Raw genomic sequence first — 20,753 nt, forward strand, 5'->3', positions numbered from 1 at the left:
AGAGAGCAGATTTAGGACTGAATTGAGAAGGAACTTCTTCACCCAGTGGGTTCTGAATCTATGGAATTCCCTGCCCAGTGAAGTTGTTGGTGCTACTTCAGAAAACCTTTTTAAAGCTAAGATAGATTTTTTTGAAAATAAAGGAATTAAGGGATACAGTGAGAGCGTGGGTAAGTGGAGCTGAGTCTATGAAAAGATCAGCCATTTTCTTATTGAATGGCAGAGCATTCTTGAAAGGCCAGGTGGCCTAATCCTGTTCCAACTACGTATGTTCTTATTATGGACCATGTTTCTGTTACATGGTTTGCATTAACTTTGAGTATTTGCAATATTACCTTATTAAGTTGAACAAACAAAATATTGCCTCATCACTTGGAATGTGGTGATAAAAGGTAGATTGTTGTGCTTCATACATTTTATCATACAGATACTTACCTCTAAAAATGTCATGCCTTGATGTAATTTTTGAAATAAAATCAATGCAATGTAAATGTGCAGCAAGTCTAGCAGCATTTATGGAGAGAGAGAAAGGGTTAGCATTTCAAGTCCAATATGACTTCTCTTAAAAAATGTTAACTTTGTTTCTTTGCTGAGTCCTTCCAGAAATTTTAATTTTAGGTTTCTTGAATCTGCAGCATTTTGCTTTAATGATTTTAAATATTAAATACCGTTAAACATTAATTGCTTTGTATGTAAGTTAGTAACACCATTCAAAATACAGGCAAAAGAAATGTCACAGTGCATTATGCATTGATACTTTATTTTTCAAGGGATCTAATTTAAATAGTAAATTCTTTATTTGGTGTAAATATAAATGTTCTGTTGTAAGAACACATTCTATAACCTGGGATCTCTATTTCTGAGAAAAAAAATTTTCCTATGGAATTTTTATCTTTCTTACCCAAAGATAACATTCATCTTTCATATTTCATGATAAAAATAAATCATGAACTATTCAACCCCAGGGCTAAATTCATCAATCCCAGTGGGAACCTTGTTTGAACTCTGGAGAGATTGAAGAATCAATGCTACATGTTGTTACCCTATCTTCAACACAAGCTCCCATCAATTTAGACTAACTCCTGGGGCACCACATTGCTGAACTGCTCTTTTTCAATTAATCCATTGAGATTTTAACTTCATTATATTTTTCTTACTCATGTTCTTGTAGCTGGCTCAGCAAGATGATTACAGAGAAACTTTATACAGCCACAGACGTGAAAATCTGGACATTGATGTATGTGAAAATGTTTTACAGTTTTTTGATCCCACAGTTTTGACTAATTATGTCTTAATTTATGGTGAGATGCAACTAAGTTTTTGTAAAGTATTCTAAGGAAATAGTATGTGCAATTTTTTAAGTTGGATTACGTCTTTTGATATATATCAATGATGTGGAGGTGTTGGTATTGGATTGGGGTAGACAAAGTTAAAAATTACATAACACCAGGTTATAGTCCGACAAGTTTGTTTGGAAGTACTAGCTTTTGGAGAGCTGCTCCTTCGTCAAATAGTTGTGGAACAGGATCATAATTCTGGATTAGTGGTGCTGGAAAAGCACAGCTGTTCAGGCAACAGGATCATAAGATAACGAATTTATAGCAAAACATTCGGCATGCATTTGAAATAATATATTGAACAAATATGGATTCCTGTTAAGTCTTTCATCTTTAAGAGTGGGTTGCAGCTTTCAGTTCATTAATATGTAAATCCCTGAACTTCTTTCAAGTCACATTCCCAAGATAACTTAAGGTTTTATTTTAAAAAGAACGGTGACATCTCAGCTCAGACAATGTATTAAAAGGTGTGAGGTTCGAGTCTATCTGTCTGCCTCAAATTTTCAGGTGACCATCCTCCAAGACGGACTTTGGGATACGCAACAACATAGAGTGGCTGACAGCCAACTTCGGTACCTATGAGGATGGCCTCAACCGCAACGTTGGGTTCAGGTCACACTACACCATACAGTCTCGTGCATACAGACACACACTCTTACATACACAGACACTCTCTCAGACACACCCACGTACAACCCCACTCTCACCCACGCGCACACATTTCACAGGCTTATATTCTGTCACACTCATGCACACTTCTATCAAGCAAGCACACATGCAAACACATTCTCTCACGCATACTCAAACTCACATGCACACACCTGCGTGCGTGCGCTCTTTCCCCGCCCCCCCCCCTTCACATGGGCGCGTGCGCATGCACACACACACACACACATATATGTCTATACAGTGAATTTGCATTTGCAGAATTGTATTTGCAGATAAATTCTATTTTGCTCAAAAAAGCAGACAACTCTCAGGTAGTCAATCCGTGCAATATTTTATAAACTCCTACTTTGGAAATAGAAACAGTCTGTCTCAAGATTGGCCTACAGACACTCTAACTTCACACCTTTAGTACATTGTCTGAGCTGAGATGACACCTTTTGTTTTAATAAAATCTGAAAAGTTATGTAGAGAATGTGACTTAAAGAAGTTCTGGCAATTACATATTAATGGCCAAAAGCTGCAACCCTCTCTACAGATGAAAGACTTTACAGCAATCTGGGTTTGTTCAATATATTGTTTCAATTGAATGCCACTGTGGTCTTTTGCTATAAATTTGGTGCCGTATGAACCTGCTCCACAACTACCTGAGGAAGGAGTGGTGCTCTGAAAGCTAGTACTTCCAAATAAACCTGTTGGACTATAGCCTGGTATTGTGTGATATATGTCAAAAATACATTTGCCTCCTTAATAAAAATTATGCAGTACCAAAATTGCTTATTGTTACCAAAAATGCTTTATTTCTGTCTTATGTTTAATTAATATTCTTGGTCAATTGATTACTCAATTATGAATCTTAGATTGCCAAGGAAATGATCATCCACTAATTCTATCCACTATTTTCTTTTTACTTCCCTTTCTCACCTAGAAAACTAAAAAGCTTGACTGAGAATGTTTTCTTTAGATTTAGAACCGTTTCATTTGAAACCAGAATCTAAAATAACCGGATTACCAAAACCTTAAAAATTTTCACAAGCAAAAACAGAAGTTGTCAGAAAAGCTCAGCAGCTCATGCAACTTCACTTTTTGTTTCTGATTCACAGCATCCGCAGTTCTTTCGGTTCTTAAAAAATTCCACCTGATCAAAGGGTTAGTGTGGATTTATAAAGAGTAGATGTACCTAATGAATATAGTAGAGTTTTTTAAAATTTGATTGATATGGTATGTCAGGGAACATCTATCCATGTTACATCTTGGGAAATAAAATAAAATACAAAAGGTCAGAAATCTACTTCAGCCGTAGGTTACACTGCACCTGGGGTACTGTAAGCACCACACATTAGGGAGTGAAGTGTGGATTTTCTGGAATGATAATTTATTCCCAAGGGTTAAATGATAGGAAGAGGTTAATAAATAAGGTTGTACTTCCTGAAATTTAAGAAGCTAAATTGGGATTTGAGTTTGATTTATTGTCACATTTACCAAGATGCAGAAAAAAGTATTGTTTTGTGTGCTGTACTGGCAGATCGTACAGAGCGCAGAATACAGTAAAAACCAAAAGGACAGCGAATGGTGGAAATCGGAAACAAAAACAGAAATTGCTGGAAAAGCTCAACAATGTAGCAGCTTCTATGCAGAGAAATCAGAGTTAACATTTCTGGTCCAATTCTTTGAAGAGTGAAAAATGACTTGATTAGATTCCCTACAATGTGCAAATAAGCCCTTCGGCCCAACAAGTCCACACTGCCCCTCCAAAGAGTAACCCACCCAGACCCATTCCCCTGCCCTATATATACCCCTGACTAATGTACCTAACACTATGGGCAATTTAGAATGGGCAATTCGCCTGATCTGCACATCTTTGGATTGTGGGAGGAAACTGGAGCACCTGGAGGAAACCCACGCAGACACTGGGCGAATGTGCAAACTCCACACAGTTGCTTGAGGCGGGAATCGAACCCAGACCCCTGGCACTGTGAGGCAGCAATGCTAACCTCTGAGCCACCGTACCACCCACTTGATTGAAGTATAACAGATATAACAATAATGTATGGTAATAATAACAGAGTAGATCCTGAAATGGTCTTGACAGTGTGGATGTAGAAAGCTTATTTCCTCTTGTGGATGGGTCCATTAATAGGGACAATGTTCAAAACTTTTTGTTCACCCTTTCAGGACAGAGATTCAGAGAGCTTATTTTTGAAGGATGATGCAACTTTGAAACTCTGCCTTCGAGATGGCGAAGGCATTGAATCAGAGAGTCTTATGTTTTTAAGGGCAAAGTCAATAGATTCTTAAACAAAAACAGAAATTGCTGGTGAAACTGGTCTGGCAGCATGTAGGAAGAAAGTAGAGTTAACATTTCAAGTCTGGTGATTCTTCATCAGAATTTTTTCATATTTCTACTCTTAACTCATACATTCAAATGTCCAGATTAAGGGGCTGGACTTCTTTAGGCTGGGAAGCCTGATGCTAGACAGCTGCAGCATGACTACAAAAAAGGAAGGACTTTAAGGCTGGAAAGAAGAAATTGATTGACCACTGAAGGGAAGATTGTGGTAGGTTTCTTGGGGATGTTGGTGGAAAAGATTACACTTCCTCCTATTCCACAAGCTGTGCTGGGGGGAAATAAACATCATTACTGAATCTGATAGTTCTGACACTTGTCTTGGCCACACTTTTCTGAGCCAGGGCAAACCCAAAACAGTGATTACATTGAAATAGATGATAAAATCAGTAGTATGCAGTTTGCTAACTGTACTCACATTTTTGACCCATCTCTTGATGAGAGGTTATTCGCCCAACCCATTTTCAACCAGAAGTAAGTCTATTTATCATTTTAGAATTCCACATTGTTTAAGAATTTAAATCTGTGTAGGGAGATTTTAATCTTCCAAAGTATTTATCAGCTAAAACATAAAAGCAATATTTTGCTCTTCCATTAGTTTGCAAATGCAGGTTATTTTTCAAATTATATTGTTCAATAAACCAGAAGAGATTATGAACCTGCTTATGATTTACCTTGTCTTTGTTCAAAATGTGAGATTACAGTGTTCTCAAGCAGGGAATGCTGGTTTGCTTTGACAGGAAGAGTTGTTCCAGAAATTTGTTAGAAAGAAACACTTAGGTTCACATTTTTCTTGATTTATGTTTTCAGCAATTGCTGAACTTGAAGAAATGTTTAAAGCCATGTGCTGCTCTGGTGGAGAGTTATTATTATTTTGTCAATCTTTGTGCTTTCTGTTGTAGGGTAAACTGAGCCAATTATGTGAGCAGGATAAGGTTGTTTGTGAGCAAGAAGAGAAATTGCAGCAGCTGCATAAGGAAAAAGTAAGAAATTATGATCAAATTACTTCATTTCAACATAATACATATCTCCAGTGAATATATTGAATTCAGACTAAATTATGCATACTGCTTTGTCTCTTGCAGCATACACTTGAACAAGCTTTACTGGCTGCAAGTCAGGAGATTGAAATGAATGCAGAAAATCCTACTGTCGTGCAAAGTGTGGCCTTACAAAGAGATGTTTTACAAAATGGATTGCTCAGCACTTGCCGGGAGATATCAAGAACCACCACAGTGAGTTGTAGTCCCTATGCCATTTGTTGTTTGTAGTAAAGTCTGAAGGCCAGGTCTGCTTTAGCTTGTAGTTCTTTTTCAAATGTTCTTTTCTTGTGTTAAACTCCCACATAAACTGTTGGTGAGCTTTTACTTTGCATAGGATATGTATTCAAAACACTTCAGGACTTTTCTGATTATATGTAACCTTTTGAGTATCACTTTAGCACACCATACTCTGCAGAGCTGATTAATACAAGATTATGCCAATGTAAACTTTTGCTGTATCATTAACAGGGAGGCAATGAGCATTTCACTTGATTCCCAAAATTGTGGAGGGAAGCTGGTCAGCACATAAACTGAAGAAGTTGCTATAGTCAGCCCTTGCACCCCACCTTGTGGCTAATCTGAGTGCCATAAATCGGAAGCCTTTTCCCAGATTCACATTTATGACCCATCTGTTGAGGAGAAGTTATTCACCCACCCATTTTAAACCAGAAATATGTCCATTTGTTCCTTTAGAATTTCACGTTTTTAGGAATTTAAATCTTTGAAAGATTAAAATCTCCTGCCAAAGTTTTTAATCAGCTAAAACATATGTACAATTTTTTGATATTCCATTCCTTTGTAAGTGCAGATTGTTTTTCAAATTGTTTTGTTCAGTAAATTTAAAGAAAGAGATTGTGAATTTGATTTTGATTTGCCTCATCTTAGTTCAAAATGTAAGATTACAACTTTCCCAATTAAGTTAATCCTGGTGTATAGCATATAGGATTGTTTTTAAGAATGGAACCGATTGTACATTTTTAAAAATGAAATAATTCTACTGTTTAAACTGTGTACTTTGTGATTTAGGAACTGGAAAGAACATGGAAAGAGTATGAAAAGTTAGAGTATGACGTAACTCTAGCAAGAACCCACTTACAACAACAACTAGACAGATGTGATGAAGTTCAGGTACTGGCTGTATTTGGACAGATGGATCTGATGTCTGAGCATGTTTATACTAACAATAACATAATCTCTTTTTCCAGCAAATACGTCTCCAGCATAGCACAATTGTCGGCACATTGTTCACCAGTTTCCTTATACTTAATCCAATTTATGACAACCGTATTGCATTACATCCTTGCATACAGCACGCCTAACCAAACACTGTTGTCAGAAACACTTTTGTTACCTCTTTAATGCATTTCATGCATGATAAAACATCTGTGTTCATGACTGCTGTATTTGTTGTCAGAAGGATCTTTACTTTTTTTCCCAAGGTGGAGTTAACTGCTCAGCAACGCCCTCAGATTCAAAAGGAGCTCTGGAGAATTGATGATGTTATGGAAGGACTCACCAAAAGTAAACAGCAAAGAAGGAACTCTAGCAACACTGGTAAGAAAAGCCAATCCTGTTCTAGGTCAGAATTTCAAGTAATTAAGTAGTAGCTGTTGTGGATTCCAGTAGAGGTAACGAATTGAAGTGTTGTTTTATTTTCTTTTTCGTTATTTCCCACCCTCCACTGTGAATATGTTTAAGTTTCAGTTTATCCACAAAGACTGAAATCAGCTTGTTAGTTACGCTATGAACTCTTGAACTGCTTTTTTGTTTGCTTTGAACTGATGAACCAAAATTGTAGTTTTCTCACTTAACAGGGCCTTTCTAGTTCTGTTGATGTCATGGGTTACAGTAATTAGCACAACTATCAATCTGTCCTTGTGTTGGATAGGATACGTGCAATGAGATGGTCTCCTGCCTCCCATTCTAAAGTTAAAAACACAGGTCAATATTTAAGTATTTCAGCACAGAAACAGGTCATTCAATCCAACAGATCCTTTGCAATATTTATGCTCAAGACCCTCCTCCCACTCACCTTCATCTACCATTATATTCCCTTCTGCCTTGTGGTTATGTAGCTTCCCCTTAAATGCATCTTTGCAACTTGACTAATCTATTCTGCGTGGGAGCAAGTTCCACTTTCCAATCGTACAGGTATAGAAGTTACTTCTCCATCACCTGTTAGATTTATTAGTGACTGTCTTGTATTTTTGGGCTGTAATTCTGGACTTCTCTCCTTCGCACACAAGCAGGAGCCTTTTCACTGTCTCTACCCTATAAAGGAAGACAGTAAAGTAGTGCGAATGTCATTGGACTAGTAATCCCGAGACCTCAGCTAACGTTCTGGGGATTAGAGTTCAAAACCCAGCACTGCAACAGGTAGAAATTCAAATTCATTACTTAAAAACAATGGAAGCAAAACTTAATGTCTCTATTGGTATCACTGAAGCTCTTGTGATTGTTATCTTCAGGGATACAAATCTGCCACCTTATCCTGTCTGTCTATATGTGACTCCAGGTCTGCAGCATTGATTCTTAACTGCCCTCAGTGAAATGCCTAAACAACCCACTCAGTTCAAGAAATTTAGGCATGGACAACAAATGCTGGCCTTGTCATCATTCCCAAAACTCACGAAAGGTTGAAAAGAAAGAAAAACTTTTAAGAACTTGAAGACTGGTAGGCTGTTGGAGAAAATGTGGAGGCATGGTATTGAGGGTGATTTAGTAATTTGGATTAGAAACTGGCTTTCTTTAAGAAAGCGGTGTTTGATGGAAAATATTCAGCCTGGAGTCCAGTTACTAGTGGTGTGCCACAAAAATCTGTTTTGGGATTACTGCTGTTTGTCATTTTTATAAATGACTTGGATGCAGGCATAAGTGGATGGACTAGTAAGTTTGCAGATGACACTAAAGTCTGTGGAGTGGTGGACTGTGTGGAAGAATGTTGCAGGTTGCAAGGAGACTTGGATAAACTGCAGAATTGGGCTGAGAGGTTGGCAAATCGAGTTCAATGCAGATAAATGTGAGGTGATTCACTTTGGGAAGAATAACAGGATGGCAGAATACTGGGTCAATGGAAAGATTCTTGGTAGTGTGGATGTGCAGAGGGATCTTCGTGTCCATGTACATAGATCCTTGAAAGTTGCCACCCAGGTTGATAGTGCTGTTAAGAAGGCATTTGGTGTGTTAGGTTTTATTGGTAGAGGGTTTGAGTTCTGGAACTGTGATGTCATACTGCAACTGTACAAAATGCTAGTGCAGCCGCACTTGGAGTATTGTATGCAGTCCTGGTCGCCCCATAACAGGAAGGATGTGGAAGCATTGGAAAAGGTGCAGAGGAGATTTACCAGGATGTTGCCTGGTCTGGTGTACAGGTCTTATGAGGAAAGGCTGAGGGACTTGGGTCTGTTCTCATTGGAGAGAAGAAGGCTAAGCGGGGATCTGATAGAGACATACAAGATGATTAGAGGATTAGATAGGGTGGACAGTGAGAGTCTTTTTCCGAGGATGATGACATCAGCTTGTATGAGGGAGCATAGCTGCAAATTGAGGAGTGATAGATTTAAGACAGATGTCAGAGGCATGTTCCTTACTCAGAGAGTGGTAAGGGTGTGGAATGCCCTGCCTGCCAATGTAGTTAACTCAGCCACATTAGGGGCATTTAAACAGTCCTTGAATGATGATGGGATAGTGTAGGGGGATGTGCTTAGATTTGTTCACAGGTTGGCGCAACATTAAGGGCCAAAGGGGCTGTTCTGCGCTGTATTGTTCTATGTTCTATGTACCTTAATATCGTTATCTCCAGTCATTTCTTCTTGAACCCTAAAGTCAATTCTGGTATTCTAGTTTATTTTCTTTGTAACTCCCGCAGTGATACTGTTCATTTTTAAACACACAATATAGCCTCTGTATAAATGTTTTCTTTTTCCGTTTTTATTCTGTGGATGTCAGAAACAACAATTCAAGCTCTTCAAATTATGTAAGTTTAACATAACCTCCCTGATTTTCAAATTTAGCCCTTCAGAAAGAAATACATATACTTCATTTGCTTTGGTTTTATGTCACCCTGTAATGTGTGTCATTATTTTCAGTGATTTGTGTCTATCAGGTTCTTGTGTTCCTCTGACCATTTAGACACTGACTTGCCAAGCTGTATATATATTGCAGTTCATATTCTAATTTCACACCTATTCTTCAAGTTTATGAGACACTTAACGTAGTCCTTCTCTGTATTACTTACATCCCAAAATGTCATCCACAAACCTGAAAATTTTCTCAATAATTGCCAAGTCCAAATTGTGCATGTACATAACATTGGCACCACTTCCCATCTTTGCCAATCTAAGTAACTATCTTTAACTGTTTACATACAACTTTGTAGCCAACTTAATTTCCATTCTGATACTTGTTCACTTACTCCATTTGTTTAAAATCTGCTATGCAGTAACATGATGTAGACTTTTTGGAAGTCTACCCATCCAATATTTTGGGCAAGAATCCATGAGTATGTATTTTTTCCTCAAGTTCGACCAGTACCTCCCAATCAGTTATTTCTTTGCTGTGCCAAAGTTGCAATATTTAAATTGCAGCTCTCCTGTAGATTTTCTAACTTTAGTCATGGCTGATTTGAGATTTTTTTTTTCTGTAACTATCCTGCTGAGCATTGCTTGTGAATTTATATCAGTTGCTGGAAGCCAAAGTCAATAGATGTGAAGCTGGAAAAGCACAGCAGGTTAGACAGCATCCAAGGAGCAGGAAAGTCAGCATTTCAGGCTAAAACCCTTCGTTAGGACTGGGGAGGGAGAGGGAGCCCAGAAGTATGTCGAGGGAGGGGGGTGGGGCTGAGGAAAGAATAGGTGGGATGGTGATAGGTAGAAGCAAGTGGGGGTTGTTGTGATTGGCGAATGGAAAGGGTGGAGTGGATAACTGAGCAGGTTAGGACTGGTCAGGCAGGTGAGGAGGAGGGGTGGGGCTAGACATGGGATAAGGCCGAGAGAGGAGGGATTTCAAGCTGAAGTCAGTGTTGAAGCCATTGGGCTGTGAGCTTCCTGGGAGAAATATAATGTGTAGTTCCTCAGTTTCCGTTTGGTCTCACTCTGACAGTGGAAGAGGCCAAGGATAAACTTGTTATTAGGGGAGTGGGAAGGGGAATTAAAATGGATAGCAACTGAAAGGTTGGTGCATGCAAAGCACAGATGCTCTGCGAACTGGTCCCCGAGTCTGTGTTTGGTCTCCCCAGTATATAGGAGACCACATCGCGAGCAACGGATATAATAGATGTGGTTGGATAATGTGCAAGTGGAGCATAAGTCTTCAGTTCACTTGCTAGAATGTTGTCTGGACCCAGTCTTTGCAGTATCCAGTGCCTCCAACTTTCTTGATGTCACATTGAGTGAATGGACTTGGCAAAAGACTCATGTCTGTGATGCCAGGGACCTCTGGAGATGGCAGAGAAGGATCATCCACTTGGCACTCCTGGCTGAAGATTGTTATGAATGCTTCAGTCTTATCTTTTGCACTGATGTGCTGAGCTCTCCAATCATTGAAGGTATGGATATTTATGGAGACCCTTCTCTAATGATTTGTTTAATTGTCCACCACTATTCACAACTGTATGTGACAGGACTGCAGAGCTTAGATCTGATCTGTTGATTGTGGATTCATTTAGCCCTGTCAGTGTCTTGCTTCTTATGCTGTTTGGCATGTGAGTAGTGCAGTTTCGTAGCATCATCAAGTTGAAAATTCATTTTTCGGAATGCTGGTGCTGCTCCTGGCAGGCCTTCCTGCACTTTTCATTTGTCCATATGTTATGTATTTACATTCACTCTTGTTGAATTGTGCTCACCCTACTGAATTTTGTATAAGCAGTTTTTCAGGCTTACTTTAATCTGTTGTTTAATACTTGTTATACTTAGTTAAATCCAGTGTTTATGCTCACAAAACTTAAGTTTCTCTAAGCCTTTTGGATGGATCACATCAGGAATCATTCTTCCTGTTATTCTGGATGGAAAATTAAGAGGAAAACTGCTTGCTTATCTCTGTGCTCTACTTAAACAGAAAGCAGGGCACTCTTTGGACAAGATCATTTAAGTAATTTTTTTGAAAACATTTTCCAGGATAGTAGTACATAACATAGAATTCAAAAATAAGATGAGTTTCCACAAGTAAATATTGCAAGAATTTTATTCAAAATTCTGTGGCTTCAAAACATCTAAATTTTTTTTTTCTCTTTTAGGTACTGCTGGCTCACAACCTGGAACTGCTTCTACTTTAAGGTGTAGGCAGGAGGTGAGCAATTTATTCTTAGTCACTGGTTGTTGTGGGAAGAAAAATCTTTGGTTAACTTTTGATTATAATCTGTAGATGAAGTTTAGACAGTCTCGAATTAATACCTGATATTTTAACACAAAGATAGAACTTTCATTTGGTAACAGTTCTACTTGTTGGAGAATATTTATTTTTCAAAAGTTAAAAGGTGGAGGAGTGTAAATAGAAAAAAGTACTCCTCATCCATTCTTATTTATAATGGACACCCTACTCTGGTTATTCAAAGTTACTTTGACACAATATTGAAATTTCAGCAGTTCAAATTAGCCAACATAATTAAAATGTCAATGCCAAAAAAGTCTCGTAATTATCTAATCATTTGAACGGGATGACTTTGAATTGAAGAATAGATTATAAAACATTGCAGTAAAAGTTTGTACTATCCAGAATGCACCTGGACTGTGTTGTGCTGGCAAACTAAAAAGGGTCACAAAAAGCACAATACATTCTGCTTTCTTATATTCACAAGTGACCATCGCTCCCAATTAATAATCAAAACATCTCTTCATGATGGGTTTTGAATATGACAGTCAGACATCAATGACACAGGCCCCCATCCATTGTTGTGCTGTGTGCCGCATATCCGTGATTTCTGCTTGCTATCTTTAGTTTCTCTGATGGCATGTTGAAATAAATCATTTAAGCCTCTTGTTCCACGATAAAGTGTGATACAAAACCAGAGAAAGGTATTCACCACTTAAGTAAAGGAAAATGCCTCAAACAGCCCTTCAAGCATTAAAACAGTCCAGCTTTCATGTCACAAGGTTACCCAACAGCAGCTGGATTCTTTCTTGCATCAGAACGTCTTCACAATGTTGTCCACCAATGGTCCATTGTCATTTAGCATCAGAAAATCTTTACCTGTTCGTTATCAAGGTGGGATCAGAGAAATCAATTGGTGGAGCTTTCTGGTTTGTGAAATGCCAGACCATATGAATTTTATTGTATTTGCTTTCTCATTTATTTGAACTTAAATGATGGTACATGGTCATGTTGATTTGCATACATCTTAAATTGAAAGAATATCTGGTATATCTCAAACTGTTAGTGCATTTATTATATGGACTCTTTAGGAAGATGAAACAGCCCCTCCTCGCCCTCCTCTTCCCCAGTTATATGACTTGACAGAGAGGGCTCCCACAGTTCCCCCTCATCCCAGTGAGAGCATCATTTGGCCCTGTTCTGCCAGAAACCTGGTACATCAACCAGATGAAATGAAGATCCACCTTGAACCAGAAGATCCAAAGCATGGAGCAGATTCTGTAAGTGGCTGATTATTGCCACTGTTTGCCTGTTAAACCTGCTCCTCCCACATTTCCCTTCTCATTGTTTTATGTCATGTGATTATTTTGCTGCTTCATTTTTTAGTTGGTCACTTTGTCATTGCTTCATTTATTGGATTATCATTCCTGAATGATGTAGTTACAAATGAACTGTCCTGCGTAATTGTAGCCCAATAACCCAAGTTTTTAAAATATAATCTTAAGTGGAATTGTATCTGCAAAATTTGTTCATAATATTTGCATTTTCAGGGCATCTTCAGTTAACTGTTTGGGATTCTTTCCCTTTAAGTAATCTGTCCCAAGATCAGCAATTGTTAAGAGATATTTTACCAAGTTTATTTCATTTTTGCAATACATGACTGAAGAATTAAAGTTTTGTTAAAGATTTCTGTATTGGTGCTAAATTAAATGGAATTAAATATTTTTAGGTTTTTAAATAAAGTAAAAAATTTGGGGTGGATTTTTGCCACTACCTAATTTCCATGCTTGATGGCTATCAGTTGTTTTGTAGCAGGACAGCTCATTTAGTGAATCTAACCTTAATATGTAACTTTAAAAATGGAATCCATCAGTGGATGGGTACAAAGGCTGCTGTTATACTGCAGTTATTAATGTCAAATTGTGTCTGGATTACCATGAGTTCTGACATTTTCTGCAATTGCTAGACCCAATTTAAACTATAGATTATGTATCTTCTTTAATTCAGTAACAAATAAGTTACGTCAATGCCTCGTTAACTGTACAAACACAGCTTCCCTAATAATGATCTGTGTTATTGGAGGGAGCAGCATGCTACATGTGAAAATAAAGTTCTCAGGATTTCAGCAGGCCATTTATTGGAAATATGGCTTTGATCAGTTTGAATGGCAGAGCCTAGTTTGTGATGCCATTAAAGGAGGGGTTCATGTATCTCTTGGATTTAGTGCTCTTGAAAGTCAGTATAAACTCATTCCAAGCACTTATAACACAATTGGCTAGATGCAATTTGGTGTTCATTAACACAAGAAACTGATTTGCAGTCACACCAAAACGGTAATATAATGGCAGCCCAACCATTTATGCTAACAGTCCAAGCAACTTGACTAGCTTTTGAACTCACTTTATTGTTGCTATACGATTCTTACTATCTTCCAAATGTCCTTTTTTAATACCAAAATCGAAAATGGATATCTTTGTCAGTATTCACAACCAAATAAGTTTTTTGCAGCAGGACTAAATTTTGAATAAGTATCTGCATAATTTTCAAACTTCACAAAATAACTCTTTGGAAAAAAATGCTAGTCTTGATTATACATATATCTATTTCTTAGTTTCTTGGAATGTGCCAAAGGTAATTTTGATGCTATAATATTCTTGTATATTAAACATTGCTCTCTAAACAAAATGTCTTGTCCATTAGTGGGCAATGATTCAAGCATTCTTTTCTAAAAATTGATCCTGATTAGAACTTAACTGAGTCTTGAAGACTTAATTGCTCAGCAAATTATCTACTTAATAGAAATCACTTTCCAACTACAGGGTTCTGATTATCGACAGTACAAGAGTGAACCAGAACTGACAACTGTCACTGAGGTTGATGAATCAAATGTGGATGAGAAGTCAGAAGTGGTACCTGACAAAGAAAGTGTCACATCTAAAGGTAGCAGTAGTAGTAATATACAGAAAATAAGATTTGTATATCTGGATTGCACTTTACCTGATTGTCTTCCTGTTCATACTTAAATGGTTTGAGGTCAGATTCAAATTGAGTGCAACCATTCCATGGCTAGGATTCTGAAGATGGTTTACTATGTTTGTTACGAACTGATCTTAAACTGGTTCAAGTCTGAGTTAATATTGTTAGGATTGATATCAAATGTAATTTTGTTTCTGGACAGCTGTTTAACTCAGTTTCACTGTAATCTTGTTCTATTATTGCATCCAAACAGATGTCAAGAGCACAGGAACAAGCATAAATCATTTAGTTCTTCAAACCACTCAGGCTACAGATTAGCTCTGATCTCTAACTCCATATTATCCACCTTTATCACATATCCTGCGATACCTTTGGAAAGCAAAGATCTATTAATCTGAGATTTAAAATTTACCATTGATCGTGCATCAACTACTGTTTCAGAAGATGGTTCCACCTACTGATCAGTCCTGGTGCATAGAATTGCTACCCAATCCTGAATGATCTGGCCCTAATTTTTAAAATATGGCCCAAGCCTTGGACTCCCCTATCAGCAGAAATTATATTTATGTCGCTTACATTTGGGCAGCTGGGAAATGTATAAGTCATGTGCAGCTTGAGCTTTGAAGAGGACATTCTTATTTTGCTGGAGAGCATTAACACAACATGAGAGAAAGCAATTAAGCTGAATGAAAGTGGCACACATAGTTGGAACTACTGGGCTGCCTCCAATAGTGGGAGAGACTATTGCATCCCATTAATAAGCTACTACTCACTGAAGTCAACCAGCGTCCAACAAGTAAGGTGCTAACTCACCACAATCCAACTATTTTAATATACATGGAATTTAGAGTCTTTGCTTAACAAATGAACCAAATCCATTGCATCAGGAAAACAGAAATACATGGGGATAACTCCTTGATTGGCAAGCTGAAAAGTCAGGATCAGGTGCACAGGGCTAACTGATGGTTTGCAACTGATTGCCAGTGTCTGCAAGCTGATGTGATTGGCATGAAGATTCAAAGGATGAAAGTTGCCTTTTTGCAAAACTCAAGACTCGCTAAAAGGATCATTGAAACAAAAGCACCACATGTTTGTCAAGGAGGGTAGAATTTTGAAGGACTCACTGTAAGGAACTTTCAGCTGTTAATGACAAAACCAAAATATGTTTCAGAACGTGTCCTATCTATCCACCTCTCAACTCAAACAGGGCCAGTAAACCTCATGAGTGCTTAAGCTCCCACTGTCATGCTGCACAATAGAATTGAAAGGCACTCAATGATTCTGTCGATAGCCGTACTGAGACAGCATGTCTTTACCTACTGAGGGGATTCCGTGTGATGACATTTTTGCCTCAGATAGCGTGGCATTGGAAAGATAAATGGAACTGTATAGAAACTACATATACTTTGCTACTAAACTAAACTTTGGGTAAATAACATTTTTTTTCTCAGTGATCCATGCTAAAGGGTGATTAGGGGCATCCATTGGCAGCTAGAGACCTGATTATCCCCAGTCATGACCTCAATTACCAAGGCAGAACCACCTTAGTACTAATTGTAATAAAGAGCCCTTTGTGGTGTGCACCAGGATCCAATGCAACTAGTGAAGCAGAAGGACCATCTTTATATCAATGTTAACTGTGCTGCCTATTCAAATAAAAGCCAGCAGTTCTTGGCTTAATTGAACAAACACACTTTAAAATTAGTCCACACTGGAATCCACAATTCTGCAGTCAGCACACTGGAAACAAGAAGAGAAAACTGTAGTTCAAAGCTAATATCGCTGTCTGGAACACAACATTGGGTTGTAGTCAAGGGAGAATATGATCACTAAGGCTTCTGTATGCAACAGAGAAACTATGCTTGCCAGTGAAGCACTTGATGTCAAACTAGTATTGAAGGAACCTAACCAAGCTATTGGTGTGCTGACTATTAATAAAGCTCCAGGTCATGTTGCAATGATGCCATACTATTTATACTCATTAAATATGAGAAATCAGCACTCTTGAAGCATCTGCGAGAACTTCTGACTTGCTGGAAAAGGATATGGTGCCCAGGATATGTGTGATGCAAAAACTTTTGCCCAAAACAGGAACAAGAATGATTCCAGTGATTGCAACAACTACCAAAGCATTTCATTCCTGAGCATTGTGGGTAGAGTATTGCCCATGCGGCCCTTGTAAGGCTGTGGATATCTGATTGACATGATCATCTCAATCTTGACAGCTGCAAGAGAAATGCCATGAAGAAAAAGGACGACTGTTATTCTCAACCAGACAAGACCATTATTATATGCGCATAAGTGGTCAATTTAAGCTGCTGAAGGAAAATGGCTACCTGCTGAAGCTAATAATTTTTATCTTCTCCTTTCATGATAACCTGAGGCTTAAGATTAGCCCTGATGGAGCAATGTCAGAGTTTGAGCTTCACAATGAGGTCAAATCAGGTTGTATTCTGATGCACATACTCCAGCATATTCATCACTGATGGAAAGCTGTTCAGCCTCACTTAAGACCCAAAACAAAATGCTGTCAATGTGACAGTGAAGGTTGCTGATATCTAAGTTCCACAATCACAGGCAATTTGTCATTTGATGCTGAAACCAATGTACACATTGCGAAAACTATTGCCCTAAGTGTATGTGGAACAAAAGCAACTTGACTGAGAGCCTCAAACTGCAGGTCTCCCAAAACTATATTTTCAGTATGGTAGGTAGACCTGGATAATTTAAGCCAAGCACAAGAAAAGACAACATAACTTTCAACTTTGCAAATATGTAGTCTCAGTATGCCTTGGTGGGGTAAAATCACCACCTCAAGATCCTGTAGCATACTAATTTTGTCAACATGTAATCATCATTTATCGAATGGCATTGGTACTTGCTTGGCCCATGTTCATTGGATGTATGATGACTATATTCCAAAAACCATTTGTACACTGAGTCACAACTTGCTGTGCACCCACCCCTTCCCACAAAAACACCTACATATAAGATTATGAAAATGGTAAACATGGACACATAATGGGAGACAACTGCCAATGGAAAGGGAGTCCAGATGCTCATTGTTTAGAGAGACATCAGAAGAGTTAAGGAGAAATGGAAAGCTCACCTGGCTGAGAAGAGGACCAAGAAAACATGATGAACAATTCAGCACAGCTTCTTGATGACTTCAACAAATGCAGCAAAAGCTGCTTGGCAAAGTGGAGCCCTTGAGCCTACCACATGCTGCTTACCACGTGAATTGTACCATAATGAAAAACTGCCAACTAATGTAATGAAAGGCTGTGTGTTGCTGTTCCTAAAATATTATCCTGGCCTTGCTATTGAATTGGGCTTGGCCCTGCCTTAATAGTAAATTGAGGAATATGCAAAATCAATAGACTACAGGTTGTCATTAAATAAAATTCTGCTGATGGTGGCCACGGTGCCTTATGAATGCCCAGCTTTTACTTGCTGGATTCATTCTTAATTTAAGCCATTTTATGATGCTGTCAAAATGATGCTGTCACACAACTCAATGGTAAGTAGCCTCTATGTGAAGACAGAACTTTGTCTCCACAAGGACGATGCAGTAGTCTCTCTTACCAATACTTTCAGCAAAATGATGAAGTCAAGTGGAATTATCCATCTTATTAGTGCTTCCAACATCTGCTGAATGCCTTGTACAGCATACATGTCCTTCAGGATTCAGCCAAATTGGTCAGTGATTGTGTTAAGTGGTCACTCTTCGTAATAGATTTGCATGTTGACACCAGAAGTCAATTCTCTGTACCTCCTTGATTTTTCAAATTTGGAGGAATATTGAAGTAGAACAGTAGATGGTAACCTGCATATTTCCTTGCCCATGTTGGCCTGATGCAATGGGACTTCATGGGTTCCCATGTCGACTTTGAGATCTCCCAGGCCAACACCTTTCTGAATGTATATTATTGAGCTGGCAACTCATGGGCAAGACATTCTCAACGATGGTGAGTGTGTCAGGCTGTTGTGCAATTAGTCAATGTGACAGCTTTGTAGATGATGAGGAGGACTTTAAAGGGGAAACTAGACAAAATTTAACTTTGCAACTTATTCTGGGATTCCTTTCCACTGTCTATTCATCCATTTTTAAAAAACATATTTCTTTATCATTTAGATAGAAACTGAGTGATTTCCAAGGCTACTTGAGAGAGCAGTTTAGAGTTAATCGTATTGTTGTGAACCTGGAGCACATACTGGCCAGACTGGACAAGAGTCCTCGGATGCTGACTGACCACCTGTGCTTTTCCAACACCATACTCTCGACTCTAATCTCCAGCAGTTGCAGTCCTCACTTTCACCTGTGGATTAATAGAAGAGTAATATTACGACTATGTTACCATTCCCATACAAGTTCTGTAACATGTTTCTCAACTTCAAAGGAATCAAGTAACGCTCAGGAATTTTTTTTGTCTCGGCTTAGCTCAGTAGATTGCACTGTTATCTCCAAGTCAGCTGATGATGGGTTGAAACACCTTTCCAAGACTCAAATACAAGATTTAACTTAAGTAATGTGCTGGGAAAGTGCTGTAACATTAGAGGTTTTGATTGTGGATAAGATGTTTAACTGGGTGCCATGTCTGCCTGCAACAAACACAAAGCTATGGAGAAACTCAGGTTTGGGAGCATCTGTAGAGGGTGAAACAGAGTTAACATTTCAAGTTTGAAGGAGAGTCATACTGGACACTCCACAGATTCTGGCAGAGCTTTGAGGTTTCTCCAACATTATCTGTGCTTGCTTCAGATTTCCAGCATCTGTGGTACTTTGCTTTGATCTGCCTGCTGAAGTAGGTTGAATAGATCCTCTGACTGTTATAATGATATCCATTTTCTCTTTTTATCCATTTGTACAATGTAAGCTAGTAATCTGTGAATATTGAACATGCAGGGAGCAGTACATACCATTACTGTCTGCTACTTATTGACTATTGGTTTTGCCTCTTGCTAAGTATGAGGTTTGTTGTGAGGTTTCTATTGCAACACTCAGAACATTTCAACAATGACTGAACAGTTAAAGTCAGAACTGAGAGGCACTAAAGCAAGGAAGCAGTTTCAGGCAGATAAGTGCTTTTAGCATATGCCTGGGGTTGCCGAGTTATATGTTGACTACATTTGCTATGTAGCATGTTAAACCAAAGCTGATATACTACACATGTTTGCTTTGTGTTGAATCTAGATATTAGAATCTAATTTTGGATTTTTATGACCTAAATCTTTTGTCAGTAATCATTGCATGTTTGTTGGAGTAAATTTTGTTTATAATAAAGGAAATATTATTTATTAACTGAAGAAACCATTGAGGATGTTATTAGACAAGTTGTTGAGGGTCGAGCGGTGGATGTTGTGTATTTGGACTTCAGTAAGACATTTGATAAGGTTCCCCATGGTAGGCTCGTTCAGAAGGTCAGGAGGAATGGGATACAGGGAAATTTAGCTGTCTGGATACAGAATTGGCTGGTCGACAGAAGACAGCGAGTGGTAGTGGAAGGAAAATATTCTGCATGGAAGTCAGTGGTGAGTGGTGTTCCACCGAGCTCTGTTCTTGGGCCTCTACTCTTTGTAATTTTTATTAATGACTTGGATGAGGGGATTGAAGGATGGGTTAGCAAGTTGCAGACAACACAAAGGTTGGAGATGTTGACAGTATAGAGGACTGTTGTAGGCTGCAGCGGGACATTGACAGGATGCAGAGATGGGCTGAGAGATGGCAGATGGAGTTCAACCTGGATAAATGCGAGGTGATGCATTTTGGAAGGTCGAACTTGAAAGTTGAGTACAGGATTAAAGACAGGATTCTTGGCAGTGTGGAGGAACAGCGGGATCTTGGTGTGCAGGTACATAGATCCCTTAAAATTGCCACCCAAGTGGACAGGGTTGTTAAGAAAGCATATGGTGTTTTGGCTTTCATTAACAGGGGGATTGAGTTTAAGAGCCGTGAGATCTTGTTGCAGCTCTATAAAACTTTGGTTAGACCGCACTTGGAATACTGTGTCCAGTTCTGGTTGCCCTATTATAGGAAAGATGTGATTGCTTTGGAGAGGGTTCAGAGGAGGTTTACCA

The 20,753-nt window shown here is 38.5% G+C and overlaps 1 protein-coding gene across 16 annotated transcripts in view; it reads left to right on the plus strand.

Annotated features, from left to right (window-relative positions):
* The window catches only part of plekha5 (pleckstrin homology domain containing A5), a 360,346-nt gene that overhangs the window by 310,345 nt on the left and 29,248 nt on the right, over positions 1 to 20,753 (plus strand). For 11 of the 16 annotated variants that reach the window (XM_087999672.1, XM_043713467.2, XM_043713466.2 and 8 more), the window contains 8 exons: positions 1,172 to 1,237; positions 5,253 to 5,333; positions 5,436 to 5,585; positions 6,420 to 6,521; positions 6,833 to 6,947; positions 11,626 to 11,678; positions 12,791 to 12,979; positions 14,519 to 14,639. In XM_087999672.1, coding sequence (XP_087855798.1) covers positions 1,172 to 1,237; positions 5,253 to 5,333; positions 5,436 to 5,585; positions 6,420 to 6,521; positions 6,833 to 6,947; positions 11,626 to 11,678; positions 12,791 to 12,979; positions 14,519 to 14,639 — 877 coding nt within the window. The remainder of the gene's footprint in view (positions 1 to 1,171; positions 1,238 to 5,252; positions 5,334 to 5,435; positions 5,586 to 6,419; positions 6,522 to 6,832; positions 6,948 to 11,625; positions 11,679 to 12,790; positions 12,980 to 14,518; positions 14,640 to 20,753) is intronic. The other 5 variants (XM_043713473.2, XM_043713472.2, XM_043713476.2 and 2 more) reach the window with 1 other exon arrangement.

The sequence above is a fragment of the Chiloscyllium plagiosum genome, unplaced genomic scaffold (genome assembly GCF_037043375.1).
Source record: "Chiloscyllium plagiosum isolate Xiang-an unplaced genomic scaffold, Cpla_swu_hap1 HiC_scaffold_23, whole genome shotgun sequence".
Lineage (NCBI taxonomy): Eukaryota > Metazoa > Chordata > Chondrichthyes > Orectolobiformes > Hemiscylliidae > Chiloscyllium > Chiloscyllium plagiosum.